We start from the raw sequence: 21306 nt of genomic DNA, 5'->3' as shown, positions 1-21306 counted from the left end.
CAAAGGGGCGATGCCCGGGGGGCCCGGCCGGGCGGGGGCCGGCTCGGTTCGGCTCGGTTCGGCGCGGCTCCGGTGCTCAGCGGCGGGAGCCGGGCTGGGCGCTGCCCCCGCGGGTGCCCGGCCCGGGTCTCCTCCCCATCCCTCCGCGGGGCTGGGTGGGCAGGGCGGGCGGGGGGCGCTCCGGCCCCAGCCCCGCAGTGGCTAGCAGAAGCCCCGCAGTGGCTAGCAGCGGCCCCGCGGTGGCCAGCAGCAGCCCCCCAGGCCCGGCTGCTCGGGGGTGCCCCTCTCCGCCAGCCCCGCGGCCGGTGCTGCCGGGCGGGGAGCGGGATGGGCGGCAGGATGGATGGATGGATGGATGGGCTGCCCGGGCGGGCAGCGCTGCCAGGCAGCGAAAAATCCTCTTAAAGGGACCGGCCCTATTTCCTCCCGCTGCCTGCCAGCAGGCCCTGAGCATCCCCGAGCACACGCCTGGGGTTTGCCAGCCCTGCCTCTGCACCCCCCTGCACCCCAGCGCCGGCTCCCGCTCGCACCTGGGACACAGCCCCCACATCTCCCCCCGCTGCCCCCTCAGCCCAAACCCCCCTGAGGGGACCCAACACACCCTAAACCCACTCATGCCCCGCTCAGCCCTGCACAGACCCCTGTGCAGACACCCCAACATGGGCATGGGGTGAAACCAGGGCTGCGATGGCTTGGGACAGCCAGTGGGGTCACAGCTGGTCACAAAGGGTCGTGCTAGGGGGTGTCCCTCCAGGGCTTTACCCCCAGCACACCCTCCCTGCTGCAGCTCATCCTGCAGGACCTGGATCCCGCTGCACCTCCACCCCCCCCCAGCATCACGCCTGGCTCCCTCCTCGCTGTTACTCACACCTCGCACCCACCACAGCACTTAAACACGAAAGACATATGGAAATGAGTGGCACCAGCAAGAGTATTAATTAAAAAACCATCTGTTGAGCCAAGGAGAGCTTTCCCCACCCCTCACCAGCTTAGGGCTGGGACAGAGCTCAGGGCAGGATCCAGGCAGGGGAGACCATGGGGCTGGGCCAGGGGAGGGCACGAGGAGTTATCCATGGAGCCAAGCTCCTCATGGAGGTCTTAAGTCATCTTGTCATGAAGCAAAAGGCACGAGGGACTCACCCAGCTCTCCCTGCATCCAGCGGCCTCCCCTCCCTGGGGCAGTCCCGTGAGCAGGTCCCAGCCCAGGCCTGCTCTGTGCAGCACCACACAGCCCTTCCTCCCTGCAGGGGGGCAGAAGGAGGGCCTGGGAATGACCCTGTTGCTGTTAAACCCCTTTCTGCTCAGCTGGGCCCAAGCTGGTGGCCATGCAGCAACCAGCAGCTGCTGTGGAGTCATTTCAAGGTGGAAGGAAGCAGAGATGGGGCCCAGCGCCACGGCCACATTCACATCCCTCTAATCCCCAGCTGGGACCCTCCTGAAGTGGCCTTGTCCATAGCTGTGTCCCCGTCAGGACAGTGGCACTGTCCCCACTCGCTCGGGACAGGGGCAGAGAGAGCCTGTCCTGGTTCTGTCATCTGTGTTCAGGGCCCCAGGGACAGAGCAGGCAGCAGAACCTCTTTGCATGACAGGAAAACCTGTGGGATTCCCTGCAAATATATTTTTAATTACCCGTGGCTGGTCCTGCAGCGCCCTCAGCAATGCCACCACACGTGCTCCAGACCTTCTCCTTCCCTGGGGGAATAACGTTGCTTCCATGGCTGCTTCATCAGGAGCCAGAGACGTCCTCAAGGGGCACAAAGCTGTTCCTGGCTGGAGCCAAATCTCTCTCTTTGTAGCCTCAAAATGCTGGGAGGAGAAGCCCCTGGGGAAAGGGGCTCTCGGAGCAGACCACAGACCCCCTGGAAGGAGCAGGACCAGCAGCCAGCACGTGGAGCAGCCCAAGGGAAAGATTTTCCAGGTGGGAGATGAGACCTTTCCCCACTCTGCACTCCCAGGGAGGCTCAGGGCAGTTTGACCCACTGGATTCCTCAGCAACGGGTGCTGCAGCCCTGGCCAGGCTGCTCTGCCCGTGGCATGGGGACAGGAGGCACATGCCACACTCCTGATGGCCTCAGCAAGCTCAGAGGGCAGCTCCACCTCTCACTCAGGGCCTGGAATTACCCGAGAGGGAGAAATCCCAACCTGCAGCACTGAGGGACAGGTATTTTGCAACAGGCACAGGCGCTGCTTCTGCCCTAGAAGGGGGTCTGGGCCTCCTCGGGGAAGCCGCCAGGCAAATGGGTGCTGGCACCGCTGTCCCCAAGTCCAGCTGCAGGAAACACATGCAGATCCCAGCACCTGCTGCTCCCAGAGCATCCCCTGCCCCTGGAGAGTCCTGGGATGAGCCAGCCCTGCAGGAGTGAGTCCAGAGCATCCCCTGCCCCTGGAGAGTCCTGGGATGAGCCAGCCCTGCAGGAGTGAGTCCAGAGCATCTCTTCGCCTCGCAGATGGCAGCCTCGGGACAGGCAGAGCTTATGGAAGGAGCACAGCAATGGAGACACGCGGTGAAGGGAAGCAGAACCCAGGGTGGAAGCCTCCCTCAGCACAGGGCCAGTGGCCACAGCCCCGGGTGGCCCAGCTCTACCTGGAGGAACCTGAGGAGAGCCAAGACAGCGGATTTTGAGCTGTTTGCAGCCCTCATCTCCCAGTGCCAACCTTCCCCACAGACCAGGGAGCCACAGCTGGGCAGTGCCACCGCCAGGACTCACCGCAGGGCACGTGGCAGTCGCACTCGCAGATGTCACAGCGCTGGAACCAGCGGGCCCAGCCCGACAGCTTGGTGACACAGGCTGAGATCTTGATGCAGCCGCGGTTGAGGAAGGCTCCCAGGTGCGCCTGGCTGCCGCAGGACGAGGAGCACTTGCCGGTGATGTCCCGCTCGCTGATCTCGATGCGGCCCCGCAGGCAGATCCCTGCAGGGGCAGAGCCCATCACGGGCTGCTCACCTGGGGGATGTGCTCGCCCTTGGGGCCGTGCGGGCAGCGCTGCTGGCGAGCGCTCAGCGCGGCACCTGCGGTACTCACGGAGGCAGGAGGGCTTGGGGGTCCAGCGGCCGTCGGACTGGCAGGCGCTGGCGGGCTCGCCCAGCAGCAGGAAGCCGGGCCGGCAGCTGTAGCGCACCACGGAGCCCACCCACCAGTCGTTCCCGTGCACCACCGAGTTAAAATCCGCCTCGGGCCGCCCGCAGTTCACTGCGGACAGGGATGGAACCGGGGCTGGCAGCCTGGGCAGCCCCGGGAGTGCCCCGGGCTGTGTGCCCGCGTGGCCCGGGCTGCTGGGGGCACTCACCCACCTGAGTGTGGTACAAAGCCCTGCAGCACCCCCGGGGATGCCCCGTCCTTTCCCCCGTGGCTTTACCTCTGCAGAAGGACTTGTAGCCCAGCCAGCAGCAGCTGCCGTTCCCACACTGGCTCCTCTTCAGCTCCTTGTGCCTCCCCTTGCAGCCCCCCACGCAGATGGGCGCCGTGCCAGACCAGTAAGTGTCCAGCTCTCCTGGGGCCGCAGCGGGCAGGGCAGGGCTGAGCGGGGCTGGCGGGCGAGGACACCATTCCCACAGCCGCCCAGCCCTCAGGGTCCCACAAAAGCTCAGCCCAGCCCACCCCAACCCTTGCTGTGGTGAGGAGTGCATCCACTCAGAGCCCAGCTCCCACTTCCCCTGTGCCAAGCCTTGCTCTTGCTCCTCACTGGAGAGGACTGGTGCCAGTAGCTCTGGGGCACCCCATAAACCCCCTCATCATCCCCCAAGGCCCCTGTTACCTTCTGGGTCCTGGCAGGAGACCAGCGTGGCCAGCACGGTGAGGAAGAAGAGGCCCAGTGCCATCATCTGCCCCCCTCCCCTCGCCCCTCCAACCTCAGACCCCTCTCTGCTCGCCCAGGAGAAAGTGAATTGGTTTCCACACACACACCCAGGCCAGCGGATGCTGCAGGACACGGGGGGAGGGAGGAGACATTCCCTTTAATGCCAATCCTCCCCCAGCAGATAATCTCTGGCAGATTACCCTGGCTATACCTAGTGTTTAAAGGGACAACTCCCAGCCACTCCCAGCACCCAGCACCCACCCGAAACCCAGCAGGACGCGGGCACAGCCGTGGCTCTGGAGCACGTTGGAAAGAGGGCCAGGCTGGAAGTGCTGCGAATGCAAAGCTGGCACGGGGCCCTTCTCTCGAAGGCATCCTCAGCCCAGCTCTGCCAAGGCCTGGGAGCAGAGGCCAGGCAGGGACGGGAAGGCTGGGCAAGGCCACGCTGAGAGCCAAGGGCAGGGATGCTCTGCCTGGAGCAAGGAGCATCCTCCAGCAGTGGGTGCTGCCAGGGACAGCCTCTGCCTCTCCCTCGGGGGTGCTGGGATCAAGTGGTTTCCTCCAGCAACCTGGAATTCCAACAGCTTTTGCTCAGCTGCTTGAGAAAGGGGCACGAGGGGAAAAGTCAGCGTCCAGCCAAGACCAGCAAGGTGCCTCCCTGTGTCCCCCTGGGCACATCACCTCCACACACAGGGCAGGGAAGGCCTAAGTGTCACTCCAGGGACCCCAAATCCATGCTGTCCTTGTCCAAGCCCTCAACAAAGGACGAGCTGGCTTGGCTCACAAGCCCAGGCTGCTCCCTGTATTCAGACAAGGCCGGAGCAGGCAGCAGACAGCCCTGGGGGAGGCAGCAAAACTCAATCTCACAGCAGCAACAGAGGCAGAGCTAAACCTGGCCTTCCAGTGCCACCTCTGGGGAGCAGCACACTCCAGTGGTGCCTGCACAGTGCCAGGAGAGCCTGGCAGCTCCTCAGTGCCCACCTCCCACACTGCAGGCATCCCAGTGCCATCCACCCACCACAGCACAGCTGGCAGGGATGGGGCTGAGCAGAAAGAGACACCAGACACTGCTGGGCCCAGCAGCCTGATGTTTATTTTCTTGCCAAAGTACACTTAGCTCAGCCAGGAGCCCAAACCCCAATGTGGGGAGGACACCCAGGGCATGATAAAAGCAGCAAGAGGCTCTCAATGTCCCAGTGCTGCAGTGGCCTGCAAGGGACAGCACCCCCAGCGCTGTCCTCCCAGAGACCAGTGCTGGTTATGGGATCAGGGAGGCAAACACCAGCACCAGGTGAGACAGGAAACGTGTGCAGGAAGTGCTGAGGAAGGCATGAAATCCCCTGGAGAACAGGGCAGGACAGGCCTGCCAAGGGCCACACACCTCCCCAGGGAAGAGGCGTCAGCACCAGTGTGTGCTCCCACAGCCTGCCTGCGGAACAGGCTCAGCACGGGCACAGCTGGTGACCAATTGCCCCTGCCAGGCCTAGGCCAAACCGCCTGGAAGGGTGGGAGAAGCTCAATAGGCCCTAATCCCCAAAAGGAGGAGGCAGACAGCTCTGTCCAGCTCAGATCTCGCGATTCACACCCGGGAGAGCTCCCCTGTCCCTCCCCTGTGCCCATGCTGACCAGAACCAGCCGCCAGCGAGGCCGGGCTGAGGACAAGCCCAGCCCTCTCCCCAAGCACTCCCCCAGCAGCACAGCCCATGGAGGTTTAGGCTCTCCTCATGCAGCCCCTCACACGATCTGGATGCCCAGCTCCTCTGCTGTTTTCTGCAGCCTGTCCATGACGTTCTCCTCCAGCTCCGCAGCCAGGGCTGCTGTGCCCTGCTCCTCCGAGGCCGTGCTGGCCATCACGTAATAGACAGTCTCGCTCTGGCCCTGCTCGTTGGTCCTGTTCACCACTCGGATGATGGGGCTGCTCGTGGGGCTGGCTCCTTGCTCCGAGGAGGAGGCAGCCCCCGGGCAGGGGCTGGGCCGCGCTGGCTCAGGGCTGGCAGCAGAGCACAGGGCTGGGGGCACCTGCAGCTCGGACATCCTGCTCTCTGCCAGGGCAGGGTTTGCTGGAGGCTCCAAGAGGATGCCCTGCAGGTTGCCCTCGCCCTCAGGCAGCACCACGCACTCACTGGAGCCATCCAGAGCCTCCCCACGCTTCTCCCTGTCCTTGAGCAGCTGCTCTGTGAGCTCCACACTCTCATAGCGCACCAGCTGCAGCCTCATGTAGCCATCCTCGTGCTCCCTGTACCTGGGCACAGACAGGAAGGGTCAGCCTGGCACACTCCCCTTCCCAGGAGATGGAGAGCAGCCAAGGAAAGGGCACAGCATCCCAGGTTTCAACCCCAGTGCTGCACAGACGGTATTGCAGCCACTACCCCCAAAAGCAGACCCACGTGGCAGCTCCTGAGCTTTGATGCCAGGCTTCAATCCCCTCCCCAGCCCACCTCCTTCCACCTCTCTGTCTCACTGGGAGCATTTCAAGTCCATCCTCTTCCCCTCCCAGCTTCTAGGCTCTGGAAACCCTTTGGAGTTTCCTAGAGAGGGTGCAGCAGAGGCTTCTGTCACAAGATTGATCTCTCTGGAGGGGGACACCTGGACCTGGCCCCTGCCAAGCTCAGAACTGTCCCACCAGAGGCAGCTGTGATGGCACCACTGCCACCCAGCACTGCTCAGATCCCACTGAATGTTTGCTGCCCAGTGCCTCCCAGCCACTGGGAAATGGGTCTTGAGCACATTTACAAACAGCAGAGCCCAAGCACTGACAGCACAGCACAGGACGCAGCTCCAGTGATCCCTTGCACTGGAGAGGAGATACTGAGGAGCTAAAGGTGGCCAGTACCTGAAGCGAGGATGTCCCGAGGGCCACTTGAACTGGTGCTTCTTCCTCAGGTGCACGGTGAGGTTGTTCCCCCGTGTGAAGCACTTGTCACACACGTGGCACTTGTACCGGGGCTCCGAGTCACCCTGGGGGCAGAGGGAGCGTGGTCAGCATCCCACAGGTGCATGGAAGGAGACACAAAGCTCTCTGAGAAGCCTGACATGGGCTATCACGAGCAACACAAGCTCTGCTGCCTCCCCACCTCGTGGACTTTCCTGTAGTGCAGTTTGATGGAGCAGAGGGAGCGTGCAGAGAAGGTGCAGGCCTCGAACTCGCAGCGATACGCCGGCTCCTTGCTGTGCGTGTCCAGGTGCTTCCGCAGGTCAATGAGGTTCTTGCAGCTGAGGAGACAGCGAGGGGACAAAGCTGCAGCACACACTCACTCACAGAGGTGACTCTGGGAGGTCTGGGGACAGGGCCAGCCCTGGCCTTCACCTGTAGTCACAGTAGTCACACTTGAAGGGGCGCTCCTCGCTGTGCCGGAAGCGGATGTGGTTGCGCAGGGAGGAGGGCAGCGGGCAGGTCATGTCACACAGGGGGCACTTGTAGTGGTTCACTGGGCCAAAATTGAGGGGAAACGTCACCCCAGAGCAGGGCAGAGCACACAGCCCACAGAGGCTGGGCTGGGAGCAGGGGCCTGCACTCACCGTGGTTCCTCATGTGGTCGCGGAGCAGCCTCTCCGTGGCAAACCTCTTGGAGCAGTGGGAACACTGAAACCTCTGCTCTGCAGCAGTGGGGACAGGGAGGGAGGGCAGGGTGGGGAGGGGAGAGGGCAGGGCAGGGAGAACAGCACAGAAAGCAGTGAGGAGAGGTGTCACAGTGGAGCTGGGTCCCTACAAGAGGAACAGCCTCCCATCCTGCCTCTGAGAGGAGACACTGCCCGGAGGACACGGCCTCAGGCTGTGCCAGGGGAGGTGCAGGTGGGACATCAGGAGGAATTTCTTCATGGAAAGGGTGATTAGATGATGGAAGGGGCTGCCCAGGTGGCAGAGTCCCTATCCCTGGTCAGGACGTGGCTGGCTGACAAAGTGAGCATCAATCACAGGCTGGACTCAGCCTCAGAGGTTTCTGATTCAGGAATTCTGTGGCTCACATCAGTCAGCAGAGAAGTCAGGCTGTCCCAAGCACACCCTGCCCTTGGCTCACAGGGTACAAGCAGCTCCAGCAGCCCAAATATCCCAGCCCAGGCCTCCCCCAGCCCTCCCTGCCCCGGGGCTTACGGTCCAGGGCGGTCTGGCGGCGGATGTGGTCGAAGAACTTGGTGTTGTTGGCAAACATCCCCCCGCAGGTGGGACAGGCCACCACCTTCTCCTGCGTGTGGCTGCGCAGGTGCTCCCGCAGTTTGCAGCGGCCCTTGAAGCTGCAGTCGCAGTCTGGGGAGGGACAGCACAGCTGAGAGCCCTCCCACGGGTCACAGCCTCGCTGGAGAGCAGCTTCTGCCTCCTGTTCTGGCTGGCAGGGCTCCAAAATCCCCACAGAGTGGGGTGAGATCACCACAGTACAACCAGTGTGGGCCCCCCACCCAAGCAGTTAAGGCAATTGCACAAACACAGGAGAAACTCATGAAAAAAGTTAAAATCGAAGGAATAAACTGCAGCCTTTTCTCCAAGGCATGGATTACATTTAAATGGGAAGTTCTGCACTAAGCACTCAACTGATTCCCTGAAGGAAACTCTGCAGGAACATTTCACAGCCAGAACCATGCACACACCTCGTTCTGAAGATCGAGGGGGGTCTCTGAAACCTGTTCCCCTGTTTGCAACCCAGCCCAAAGCTCTCAGGAGAAGCTCTGCAGGCTCTCACAAACCTTTCCAGCCACAGAGCACCACGTGGTTCTCCTTCCCCGCTGCCTTGTACTCGGAGCAGAAGCTGTGATCCTCCACGTGCCGGTAGAACCACTCGGGGTTGTCAAATGATCTCTGAGAGGGGCAAGGACAGACAGACAGGGTGAAGAGCCCAGAACAAGCCCAGATGCTTCCACACAGCTCCAACAGAGCCAGCAGGCAGCTGGGCAGGTGTCCAGGTGAGCTGCAGCACGGCAGCACCTCCCCTCTCACTGCCACACTGAGCCCCCAGCTCTCACCTCACAGTACTCCCAGAGGCACAGGAAGTTCTCCTGGATCTCAGGGATGATATTCCGGCTCTGGAAGTCCAGCTGGCAGTGGCTGACGTCAGCCTGGCTCTGCAGGGCCCTCAGCCCCCACTGCTTGAGCTTGGTGTGGTAGCAGTGGAAGTAGACGTGGCGCACCAGGTCAGCCGGGCTCTCGAGGGAGCAGAAGCCACAGTCCTGCCACAGGCACGTGTACTCCTCTGCAACACAGACAGACAACAACCCCTGCAGCACAAACCACCCCTCTGCAGCACAAAAACACAGCTCCAAGGGTCTCTCCAAGCAAATCTACCCTCCAAGTAACTTTACTCTCCAAGCAAAGCTCAGGTTCCCGCAGGTGGACACACACCACGTGTGTTCTCCTGAAATCCCAGTCCTGCAGCACCGCTCTACTCAGGGAGAGGAGGGAAAAGGCCAGAAGCTTTCTCTCGTCAGAAAAACACAGGGTTATTTAGGTTGGAGAACCCTCCAACATCATGGACTCCCAGCTGTGCCCCACCCTGTCCCCAGCCCAGAGCCCTGAGTGCCACCTCCAGCCCTTCCTTGGGCACCTCCAGGGATGGGCACTCCAAACCTCCCTGGGCAGCCCCTGCCAAGGCCTGAGCACCCTTTCCATGGGGAAATTCCCGCTGCTGTCCACCCTGAGCCTCCCCTGGCCCAGCCTGAGGCCGTTCCCTCTCCTCCTGTCCCTGTTCCCTGGGAGCAGAGCCCGACCCCCCCGGCTGCCCCCTCCTGTCAGGGACTTGTGCAGAGCCACAAGGTCCCCCCTGAGCCTCCTTTTCCCCAGTGCCTTACCCAGTGGGTCCATCTCGTCGCGGTGCTCGCCAGGGAGGTGCTGCTGCAGGTGCTGCGCTACGTGCCCGCAGAACTCCTCCATCTCCGAGGCCACGAAGGAGCACTGCTGCCACTCGCACTGCAGCACCACGGCCCCCTTACCGCCGGCCCTGGCGGGCGGCATGGCCGGGGTCGCGCAGGGCTCCCGTCGCCGCCCGGAACCGGCCCCGGAACCGGCCCCGAGCCCGGCGGGACCCGCGGGGTCCGGGGAGAACGGGAACGCGCCCGCGGAGAACGGGAACGCGCCGCCCGCCTCTGCCCCGCGGGGGGCCCCGGAACGCGACGGACCGCACCCCCCCGCCCCCCGCCAGCCAATCACAGCCGCCGCCGCCCGCCCACCCGCCAATCACCGCGCAGGAACCCGCGGCGTGCGCGCGGCGGCCGAACGGGCCCGTCGGGAAATGGTGCCGGCGTTACAAACGTTCCCGGGTTCTTTAGGTCCTCGGGATAATTCCACGGGTTAATTCGGGTTTGGGAAAAAGCCTATCCCGGGAGCCAGGACCGCTTTTCACTGCAAAGAAGCTGTGGCTGCCCCATGCCTGGAAGTGTCCAAGGCGTTAGACGGAGCTTGGAGCAGCCCGGGACAGTGGAAGGTGTCCCTGCCCATGGCAGGGGTGGAACGGAATGAGCTTTAAGCTTCCTTCCAACCCAAAGCGTTCTGTGACTCCGAGTTAATTTTTGGTGCTTCCGGAACAATTCCTTGCTTAAACAAGAGTCCTCACACTGAAAATCCATGCCAGCCAGCACTGAACACAAAACCCAGCAGCTCTGCAGCTCCTGCCGAGAGATAACACAAGGAATTCTCTTTGCTCGTCCACCAGTAGGCAGCTCGAAAGGACAGTTTGAATTAAACCCACGCTGACTATCCCAGCTGCCGTCCCAGGCTCTTTTGTTAGCCAAAGCTGAGGCACAATTCTCCAAGTTTGCTCTGGCACAGGTAAATGCCTTTTTAAAAGCAAATGTGGGCGTAGGGAGCGTGCCCAGAGCGCGTCGTGCCAACACAGCAGCTCCTGCAAATCCCAGCACACAGCCCAGCTCTGCCCCGATGGGAACGGAAAACACGGGCCCAAATCCACTCAACGGCCCAGGAAACGTGGGTGGGATGATTTTTCAAACAAAAACACAAGGCAAGAGGTTTTCATCTCAAAGAAGCCTGGCTGAGCTTTTGTTCTCTCTCTGGTTGGTTGCACTTTGCAACCAGCACAGAAAACACCTGGACTGACCAGACACTGAATGGGGCTGGGATTGAACTTGAACATCCTCACCAAAGCACATCAATATCCAGCCCAGGAGACAAAACTCCGTGCCAGGAGGCAGCTGGCAAACACAGCCCAGTGCTGCCAGAGCAAAACCAGCCCTTTTCTGTGCCACTTTCCATCTGCCCCGGCCCACCTGGTGCTTCCTGCCCCTTCTGTTACCTGCCAGCCAAATCCCAGACACCTGTGGGCACCAGGAAGGGCTGGGAAAGAACAGAAGGGCCGAAAGGAGAGTTGTTTTTATATAGAAATCCATCCACACACTGGGAAAGATTCCGCACCCAGGGGCTCGAGTGCTCCCTGGGCTTCGTGGTGTGGAGTCCTCCCAGTCCTGAGCAGGCAGAGAACCCGAGTGGTTCTCCAGGTTAGCAACATCAGCAATTATTCAGGATGTTGTTTCAGCTTGCCTTGCCCAGACACGGCCTTGGCCAGATGCTGCTCTTGGTATTTTTTATTTCCTCCGAAGGAAAAGAAGAATTACACTTAAAAAAGAATTACACATCAAAAAACCCTTCCCCAGGAAGGCAGGACACCTGAGAGGCCGAATTAATCTCCAGGCCAGCGCTGGGGAGAGCTCGTGGAATGAGCACGAGGGCAGGATCTTCCCTAATGGCCCTGCAAGCTGGCAGCAGGCTCCACAAGGAGGGAGATTGAATTAGGAGCAGCATCTCGGCGCCAGGCTCGTCCTGCCCCTGTAAGATGAGCACAGCGATGCTGCACAGAGCCAGCCCCCCCTGCTTGGGCACACAGCACCCCAGAGATGCTCTGTGCAAGCCCCACTGCAGGGAAAAGGCTCCCTACCAGCAAGTGTGGGGATGTGTCAAAGCAGGGTTTAAGTGGCAGTGGTTAAAGAAGGGTTTAGAGGCTCCATTCCTTGGTCAGATGTTGCACAGCCAAGTCCTGCTGCCAACAGAGGAGTGGCCATGGCAGTTTTGGCCACCAGAACCTTTAATCTGGGCCCAGCAGCTCCTTTGCTGGCTGCTGTTCCCTCTCCTTGTTCCCTCAGCCCCTCAGAAAGGGGAACCCTCAGCTGACAAACAGGGAGCCAAACCCAGGGATGCTGCTGCCCCAAACTCTCATGGAGCTTGTCCCGCTCCCCGCGGACTCCAGGCAAAGCCCCCTGGGTTCCCAGGCACAGTTTTAGCTGTGGAAAGCCCAGACTAGTCTGTGAGTCCCAGAAAGGCAGAACTCCTGCCCAAGGCCTTCAACAGCTCGTGGGGATCTCACACAGGATAAGGTGCTCATCCCAAGCCTTGTTTTTCCAGGCAGATTCCTCACCTGTAAGGAAATCGTTCCTCCCTGCAAGGCTTGCCAGCATTTCACTTCAACCCGAGGTTTTTCTGTCCATAAACCTCTGGTTTTCATCCATGAAATGTCAGCTCGGACAGGAAGGAGGCTCCTGGGGAAGGATGCACACTGACCATGCAAATTGGAGTGAAACACAGATCCAGGGATTTGCATTTAAGCAAATCCCAAACGAGGTACGGTGCTGGAGTCATCCCTAAATTCTAGAAAACCCATTTCCGCCAGGCTCAGCTGGAAGTTTCCCAGGGAATTATGAGCACAGGCTTCACTCTGCTCTGGGAAGCTCATGAGGGACAGACCTTCCCCAAATTCCTGCAGGATCCGGGAGCTGGGACTCGTCAGCAGCACCAACAATGGAAACAGGTGAGTTCCAGCACCTCAGGTTTTCCCAAGTTGAGGCATCTTCATGGCAATATCAGGGAAGGAACAAACTGTGCTGTCTTTGGGCTCCTATTGAAAAAAAAAACCTCACAAAAATTGTCTAAAGTAGACACGTGACATCGGAAATGTCCCAGGAATTTAATGGCATCCATTAGCACGCTCTGCCTTCTCCAGACTGAATTGCTGCTCCTTCACACTGCAATGGTTTTTTGGGTTTGTTTTTTTTCCAAAAGGCAGTTAGATCAAAGTGATGTGAAATTGGATTCAATTTGCTTGGAAATGATACAAACTCAGGCCTGAATTAGCATTTTCTGCCCCCGTGCTGCCAGTGGTAGAGTTGTCTGAAGTTCTGACAGCTCAGCATCAGATGCCTCAGGATAATTCACTGGAAACAACAGGTTTGGTGGTGTGGTAACTTCAGGGTCTGAGGGCTGAGCATTGCTTAATTAAAACAATTTGGGCAGAGGAATAACTGAGGGGGTGAGTGAAGTGACTTCACCACCACAGAGCAGCGTGTAAGGGTGGAGGGGGGTGGAAATGCTTTCCTGATGCCTTCAGACCACAGTAAAGGTGCCAGGAAACCCCCTGCAGAGCATCAGGCTTGCTGGAGTCCTCTGCAGATTCCTGGGAGAGTTGATGTCCATTTTGGGCCACTTTTGTTGCTTTTTGGTACGAGATTCTCACCTTCACCTCTGGTTTTGGGGCTCCATCCCTTGCTTTGTGTTTGCTTTGTGCCTGGCCTTGGCTGAATCTGTCTGGTCAGCACTCAAACACTCAAAATAAAATTCCAGTTGCCCAAATTTGCAGCTGCTATGACCCCAAAAATCCCATCTGGGGCAACGGCAAGCCAGCACTGTGCTGTTTGAACCCTCTCATCTCCCCTTGTGTGTGTGCACACCTGGGGCCACAATGGCACCAGAAACAGAGCCAAGGGACACATCCTGAGGCACAGAAGAGCCAAATGATCAATTCTAGAGATCAAACACATCAGCTGTGCAGTGGCAGTTTGTGCTCCCGCAGGAAAGCCTGGCTCTGTGTTTTCCAAGGGATTAGCTTCAAAGTTAGGGGTTATTTTCCGGGATAAGTCAATAAAAGCCCACATGGAAACTCCTCCCTGGCTGTGCAGGTGCGAGCTCTGTGTTCAGGCCAGGATAAAAGAGCTGGCCCCGCTATTGTCCCTCAGCTCTCCACCCTCCCTTGTGCCACAAGCCCTGTGCACAGCGTGGATCTCCCAAAGCTCCGTGCAGGCACGGGGAGAGGGCAGGTGCCTCATGCCAAAGCCACCCAGAGCTGTTTGGGGTTGTGCTGTGTCCCAGGCAGGGCAAAAACACAGGGCCAGAGCCTCCAGGTGCCACAGCAGGGACAGTCCGTGCCTTCCTTGATAACCTGGGTAGGACAGAGCACCGAGTACCTGCCTGTGGCTGCTGTGGAGACAAAACAGGCTGAGCTTTTCTCTTCTTGAGGTCCAGAGGAGCCTCTCCATCCATCCAGAGCATTTCCATGGGATCAGAGCTGGCAGGGAGCTATGCTGGGAGCCAGCAGCTCCACAAGGGCTGAGCCACGACCCCTCTGCTGAAAGAAACAGGGACTGAACAGTTAAATAAACATTTGCTGACCCAAACGGGAAATGTGTGGGATTCCCTTTGGGAAAAGAAAAGCCAAAAACCACCAGGCAGAGAGGGACCTGCACGGAAAGGGTAGCACACACCGGTCTTTCCTCTGCTCTCACTGTTGGGCTCCCGAGGGATGATTTTCTACTAATAATTGCAGATTTCTATTTTTCCTCCCTAACTCGATGCCCAGAGGTGATGAATTGGCTTCTTCCAGCTGCTCTGTGCTCTCCCTGAACCCTGCATTCCCTCAGTCCCTGCAGATTTCGGCAAACGCGTGTACCAAGGAGTGCGAGTGAAACACACGGTCAAGGATCTCCTGGCTGAAAAACGATCCCGGCAGAGCAGCGGCTCCCGGTTCAGTGTGAGTCCCATCCCCCCACCCCCTTTTTTTAACCCCATAAAGTCGTGTCATCCCATCCTCTGCTTTCAAGAGAGTTTGGGGCCCTGTCAGTAGTAACAGAGAACAGCAAAAACGTTTGCAACACTAATGCTTGCCCCAAGACATCGAGGATGGCTCCTTGATTTTTACATCTGTGAACCTTAAATGCCTCAAAGCCCTTTTTTTTCCCTCTCTTTTCAAGCATAGCAGTGATGTTAAATTCCTCTTTCCTTTCACATCCCACGTGTCACACCTTCCCAAGTCAACTTCCTTTTCCACCAGCTACACTTGGACAAGTCAGTACCCTGAAAATAGCTGCTCTTCCCCTAATGCTGAGCTCCTTCCAGCTCCTCTCAGAGTGCCAGGGGGAGCTGCAGGGATGAGATGGGCTGGAAAGAGGCCAAGCATCAGCTTGGAAGAGATGATTTCCTCTTAGAGTGGTTCTATGGCAACAGGAAACCCAAGTCCTACTACACTACATTGTTTTTCTCCTCAGTTGCCAGCCAGAAAAGCAACGCTGTCCCCAGGAGGGGACACAACGTTGTGATGCCAGTACGTGGTGGCATCCAGTGGCACAACGAACCATCCCCTGGGTGCTCCTGGGACTCACCTCTGCTGGGCAGCAGCTCCTCCCTTCCAGGCTGGCTGGGAGCTCTGGGACACTGACAGAGGAGGGGGTGCTGGAACTGTGTCCTGGAAGGAAAGAGGGGGAGCAGAGCCCCGGGTTACTGGCAGCAGGACACAGAGATTGGGACTTCTGATGCTTTTCCCCCCAAAAGCCATTCACCTCTGGCTTTTTTTTTGCTGAGGAGACCTCACAGGGACTTACTTGAGAGGGTTCTGCTCACTGTGACTTTCATGCCCGTTAACTCTGTGCAACAAAACAGGCAGGAATAACCAGGATTGGGCATCACCAAACACGGCAAAATCCAGCCACAGATCCATCTCCAGAGCCTTGAGCTGCTGCGGGAAGGCAGAAGCCCCCTGAGCCATGGAGACGCACTGGGAAAGAGTCATTGGGAAAGACAAGTTCCCACCAGGCAGAAGTTTAGGAAGAGTTCTTTGGGGAGCAGCAGGAAGCAGCTGAGAAAACAGCTCCTGGTTGATGATATCACCATTTACCTGCTCCCTTTCTGGAGGCGGCAGCTTCAACAACCACAATCAAAATCCGCTGGAACTGTAAAATCCTCCTCGCTTTATTGCCCTTGGCTTTGTGCTCCGCAGCTCAGCAGTTGTGTGTCTCTGCCTGATGCAAAACCAGCCCTGCTGCTCCTTCCCTGAGAGAGACAAAAAATTATTGTGCAGGGCAAACATCCGTATTTGCTCAGACATATCATGAAAAGAGCAGCTGTAAGTGCAGCTCTGTTTGTCTGGCAGAATATGACCCAGAATCAAAGCCAGTGGCAGATAACTGAACACCCCTTTGTCTCTTGATGATGTGGGGTAATTTAGCTGCATCTTTTGTTTCAGGGTGATCTTTGCTCCAGAAAAAAACCCTCGGCCGTTGTTGGTGTGAGCAGAGGCCTCTGGAGGAGGCCTGAGCTGAGCAGGGAAGGTCAGGGCTCAGCAGAGCGGAGCTTTGGGCTGAGGGTTCAACAATTTCCTGACAGCCAGGCCCTGCACTCATCGAGTGATGGGAAATCAGGGTGTGCTGTGAGGAAAACCACGCCGGATCTGGGATTCTGCACCAGCTGCAGGGCTTGGGCCTGGGCTTTAGGGAGGCTCTGGCTGTTCCTGTGCATAGGTACAGACCTGCAGTTGTCCTCTGCAGGGCAAAAGGATTCCTGTCTTCTCTGAGGTGTGGAAGTGGATTCCTGCACAGCTGAAGCACTGCAATGCTCTGGTTTAAAGAGAATTCATTGCTGAGTGCCCAGAGGCACCCACAGACCAGGGCCAGACACTCAGCAGTGCCCTGCCCAGGCTAAGCTTTGCTTTTTTGGAGTATTTTTATTTCTTCAGCTGCTCTACTACAGACTGGGCCCAGAGAAGTGATGCCCTGGAGCCAAAGCACTGCCAAAGAGCAGCCAGTGCAGAGCCAGGTCATTATTTTGAGCTGGATCCTTGCATTTAGGCATTTTTGTAGATGAGTTAGGAGGCAGTGAAGCAACAGAGCTCTCTGGAGCGATCTGTGCCTGGCCATGGGTGAGGCAGGCTGAGCCCAGCTTATGCACAGCTGGACACGCTCTGGGCCCCAGGGAGGCTGAGCAGACCTGCAGGAGATCCAGGCTCCCCATTCCCATGGCATGGAGAGGAAGCAGTGTAGGGAGGAAATGAACTAATGGGTTTCAATTAAGCCTGATAAGGAGCAGGGAAGGGAATGAAATGCAGGGCTCAGCTCTGATGAGCCCAAGGATGGGCTGCAGCAGAGGCTCCTGCACTTGAGTTAAGGCAGGTAAAGCCCTCAGAGCTCCTGGCACCTCTGTGACTCTGCACCACAGGTGTGTGCACAGAGCCAGGCAGTTCAGCGGCTGTTGAACAGACAGGATCAAAGATTAAATCCTCTGATAACTGGAAATAATCCCTGCTGGAGGCTGCCAGCCATGCCCAGGGACCTTCCTGTTCCTCCAGCAGAGCATCCCAGCTCCCATCACTGCAGCCCCTTGTCCTTTGGGCAGCATCTGTGCTGCGTGAACCTCCCAGCTCGGCTTTTTCCTCTGAAAGTGACCTGGATGCTGAGAGAGGACCTGGATTTGCATGTGATGGCTTTAGCTGGGGACAGGTGCAAGCCCTGCCCGTGTGACATGAACACTCCTCTGTCCACAAGCCCAGGGGCTCCTTCCTGACACCTCCTGTCACCTCTGCAGCGCGTGTGGCCTGTGCAGGCTCAGAGCTCATTTCCATGACAGAGCAGGGAGCAGCTGCAAACCTTCCCTTGGCAGTAAAGGGAAGTCCTCAGAGCTGGCAAATTTAATTCAAATCTAAACCTCTAAATTTGGTTGCCTGCTATGGCAGGAACCTCCTGTTTGCACTATGCAAACTGGACAGAGCACTGCCCAAGGGACACAGAGCTGGCATCAGTGAGCTGGGGGCTCTGGATTCCTGCCCTGGGGATCCCAAAAGCAGAACTCAGTGAGATTCCAGAGGAGAAGATGCCTTTGCCAGGGTGCTGTGTAAGGAATTAGGCACTGGGAGCATCAGGGGCACTCCGGGGGTAATTCTCCTTTACCTGGGGACCAAGAGGACATGATGATGGTGATTATTATTGCTGTAGGACCCAAATAGGATCAAGGAACTCTCTTTCCACACAGCCTGCTTGTGCTGCCACGAGGGGCCAGGTAAAGCAGCTCTGGGGCAGCAGACCCTGCACAGCTGAGCTGGAACATGGGCTGGAATCTGCCCACTTTGGCCACTCCAGAGCTCAGATCTCACCTTGTCTGGTTTGTGCCAACACCAAAAGGACTCCTCAGCATTCTGCCTGCTTTAAGGGATGCTGTGGGACAGGAGGAAGAAGCCAGTTTCTTGATACTCCTCCTCTTATCAGCTCTGCACAAGACCTTCAAAATCTCTGCTTAGCCTACATCTGTTAATACCTCCAAGGCCGCGGGCTGGAACTCAGGGAGTTAAACCCTTCACAGCACCCAGGCTCAAATAATGCACGTGAATTACACTCGGAGAGCTGCCTTGCTCTGAAAAGTCATTTTTAAAATGTTTCTTTCTCTTTTGCAGGGCAGCAGCAGCACAGCGCAGTCACCCTTTGGCCAAGTGCCAGGTGAGGTTTTCCCTCCGCAGATAAACACCTTCCCTGCAGGTGGGAGGGTTGGCACAGCCCTGTCTGTTCTCCTCCAGACGATGTGAAACAAGCCCTGCAGCGGGGCCACCCCTCAGAGAGAGCCCAGGAGGAATGTAATTAAAAGAATGGAAAAAAGAACAGCAATAATCTTGTGTAAAATCCTCAAAGACAGTAATTAAAGCACTTCCCACCTCTTTTAGCAGAGGAGCCACACAGAACCCCTCCTTCTCCTCCTGTGTTTTCCAATTTTCCCTAGAGCTGGAGAGAGAAAACAAAATCAGGAGCTGACCTGTTTTATCCCTTGAGCTCTCAGGCAGAGAAAGGGGAGCGAGGCTGGAACCTCCTCCCCAGGGGAGCAGAACAAGGCAAAAGCCCAGCCTGGCTGAGCTGACCTCAATCTCCCTGCCCTCCTATTTAAAGCTCTCCAGACACGTTTGGTTTGCTGCAGTTGGAGGTCACCAGATGGAACCCAAAGCACCCGGGCTCACACACCTGTGTCGAGGCAGGATGGATTCCTGGGTGATGCTGGACAGAAAAGGGCTCTGCTTTGCACCCACAGAGGTGCCCATAGTTCTGTGGCTGCTGTCAGAACTCTCCTTACAGTTTCCCACCCTTTTTTCTGGCCCCCAGGCTCACCCACCACGGCTGGGTACTACGGCGTCCGCAGATCTTTCCCGGCCGAGCTGGATTTCCACAGCACCAAGCAGTTTGTCAGTGATGTCTACTCCTCCCCTCTGGGCTCCAAGCCCTTTTCCTGCGACTCCTCTGGCCCCCAGGGCTACCCAGCCCTCCTGGAGCCCTATCTCAGCGAGCAGTTCGGGGATCACCGTGCTCCTCCTTTCCCAGCTGGCACCAGCTCCTTCTTCAGCCCTCCGGCCGTGCCCCCTCTCCTGCCATCCTTCCCCAGCGACACGGGGCACTTCCTGCTCGTGAGTGGCTCGATGGTTCCGTCCCCCAGGGCAAGGTCACCCCATTTAAATGCGGGGTTAAGTCAGGGCCACTCGTGGGGGAAGGATGTGGCTGTTACAGGAGCAGCCACAGCAGTGGGGCCGGGCTCTGGGGGAAGGTTTGCTCTCTTTGGTCCCATCTAATTCTCCCCTCTTCCTGTTGGGGACATTCCGCTCTGCTCTGAGCTGGACACCACTCCCAGGCACAGGGTGGGATTGTTGGGGTGCCCTGGGCAGGGCCAGGAGCAGGATTTGATGATTCCTATGGGTCCCTTCCAACTCAGGATATTCTGTGATTCTATGATTTGATGAACCCTCCCTTTCTAGAAACAGCCCTTGGTGACTCCAGGCTGTTGCCTGTCCCTATCCCTGCCACTTCCCAGGAGCCAGCTCTGCTCACACCCCAGGACAGAGCTCCTGGATCCTGTAGGATCAGGGCTGGTCAGTCCTACTGGGACCCTATTCCAGGCCTTGCCCACCACTGACAGGACGGATGTTTCCTTTCAGCAGTTCTAACACCAAACACTGCTCCAGAGCCACAGAAACCCTCTGAGTGTTCCCAGGGATAGATATTCCATTACCTGCAGGACAGGCTTTAGTCCCTAAGGGTTTTTCTTGCCTTCTCTCCCTGTTTCCCTGCAGAGAGAGCCCTGGGAGCAGACCTCACCCGAGAGCCTCAGCCAGGCTGACAGTACCTGCTCAGACCCTCTGCAGGCACTGCCTGCCAGCTCCAGCTGCCTCTCCCCGCCTGAATCCGGAGGTGTTTCCCCGTTCCGAGGTTCAGGTTGGACCCCGGCCGTCCCTGGAGCCCAGCCCTACCCTCTGCACCCCCTTGAAGATGTCCACTACTCCCCCAGCTACGCTGCCACCTCGCCCTACAGCTTGCCCCCGTTCATGGCCGGGGCCAACGAGCCCTCCAGGATGAGCCACCTGTGCCCGGAGCAGCCCTCGGAGGCACCGCACCTTCCCGACCACTCTGCCTGGGCTAAAGAGGATGGAAGTGCCCTCTGGGGGACTTACGAAGGCAGGAGAACTTATTGAGGAGAGAGAAGTGCTCGAGGAAAGAGAAACAGACCATTACTGAAGCAAATTTTACACTCCTTCCTAAAACTGCTCCTTCAAACGTGATGCTCTGGTTAGAAACACAACCCTTTGGACACACCACGTTAGCTCAGAGTGGTGCCTTCTAGTGCCTCGTGAAAGGAATTTCTCCCAGTCCCACTGTGCCACAAGTAAAATACTCAGCCTGAAAAATGTCTGCGCTCGGCAGGTTTTTCCTACCAACACGGATTCCTCCTCAGAGGGCTTTTCAATGGGTTAGAGGTTCTGGAGGGTGTGGGCACTGCCCTGCTGACCCGTGCCCGAGGAAGGCTGCCCATCCCTGCCACCTGCAGAGCACCAAACGCAGCCTCCCCGACATCCCCTCTGTCCCGAGCTAACCGCAGAGCCGCTCCCTCCTTGCTCACACCAGATCCGCACACACCTGGTGGGCACGGGGCAGGCTGCTCCAGGGGGCATCCAGGTGGGCTGTCGGTGGCAACGGGACCGATTCCCAGTCCCGGGGCCACTCCGGGGCCCGTGGCCACTAGAGGTAGCTCTGCACACGCAAACACACCGAGCTGGAACCCTCACGGCACATCCCGACTGCTCTGTCCCAGGGAGGAGGGCACCCCCTTTGCCTCCTCTCGCCACCCCCCCCAACAAGCCTGGCACCCACAGCAGCAGCAACAAAAGCCTCTGGAGCATTCCAGCCCCATGGAATGTGTAGGGATGAGACGTTTTAAATCCCTCCTTGCCTTTTCTCCTCAAATCCTGGGGCTGGGGCATTTGAAGCCTTCACAGCCCCTTCCCCTCCCACGAGTGGCAGATGTGGAGCCTCCTGGGGTGGTCCCTGCCCAGCCAGAGCTGTTCCCCGATCATCTCAGGGTGTGTGCAGGTCTCCTGGCTCCACAGCCAGCCCTGCTGCCCCCAAACCTGAGTCCTGCTCCAGCCTTCTTCCACTCCCCAGCTGACACCACTGCATCCCAGTGCCCATCTCAGCTGTTCCTTCTGCCAGGGGCTGGTGCGAGCAGGGCCACCA

General features: G+C 58.4%; 2 protein-coding genes across 2 annotated transcripts; one reads left to right on the top strand and one right to left on the bottom strand.

Moving 5' to 3' along the window:
• Positions 1 to 4873: 4873 nt before the first annotated feature.
• HINFP (histone H4 transcription factor) lies at positions 4874 to 9824 on the bottom strand. Its single transcript, XM_068994859.1, has 9 exons — positions 9577 to 9824; positions 8755 to 8981; positions 8479 to 8590; positions 7892 to 8044; positions 7318 to 7395; positions 7106 to 7226; positions 6873 to 7011; positions 6632 to 6756; positions 4874 to 6040 (listed from the first exon to the last, which is right to left on the bottom strand). Exons 1-9 carry the CDS (start codon positions 9737 to 9739, stop codon positions 5533 to 5535), a joined length of 1626 nt encoding a protein of 541 aa, XP_068850960.1. The 5' UTR covers positions 9740 to 9824; the 3' UTR covers positions 4874 to 5532.
• POU2AF2 (POU class 2 homeobox associating factor 2) lies at positions 9738 to 20267 on the top strand. The gene is made up of 5 exons (XM_068994560.1): positions 9738 to 10019; positions 14385 to 14531; positions 18216 to 18258; positions 18910 to 19208; positions 19869 to 20267. The coding sequence occupies exons 1-5, from the start codon at positions 9738 to 9740 to the stop codon at positions 20265 to 20267; spliced, it is 1170 nt and encodes a 389-aa protein (XP_068850661.1).
• The last annotated feature ends 1039 nt before the right edge of the window (positions 20268 to 21306 follow it).

Source organism: Aphelocoma coerulescens, chromosome 24, assembly GCF_041296385.1.
Source record: "Aphelocoma coerulescens isolate FSJ_1873_10779 chromosome 24, UR_Acoe_1.0, whole genome shotgun sequence".
Lineage (NCBI taxonomy): Eukaryota > Metazoa > Chordata > Aves > Passeriformes > Corvidae > Aphelocoma > Aphelocoma coerulescens.
The sequence above is the reverse complement of the archived record's forward strand: the minus strand, read 5'-3'. Positions and strand labels throughout refer to the sequence as shown.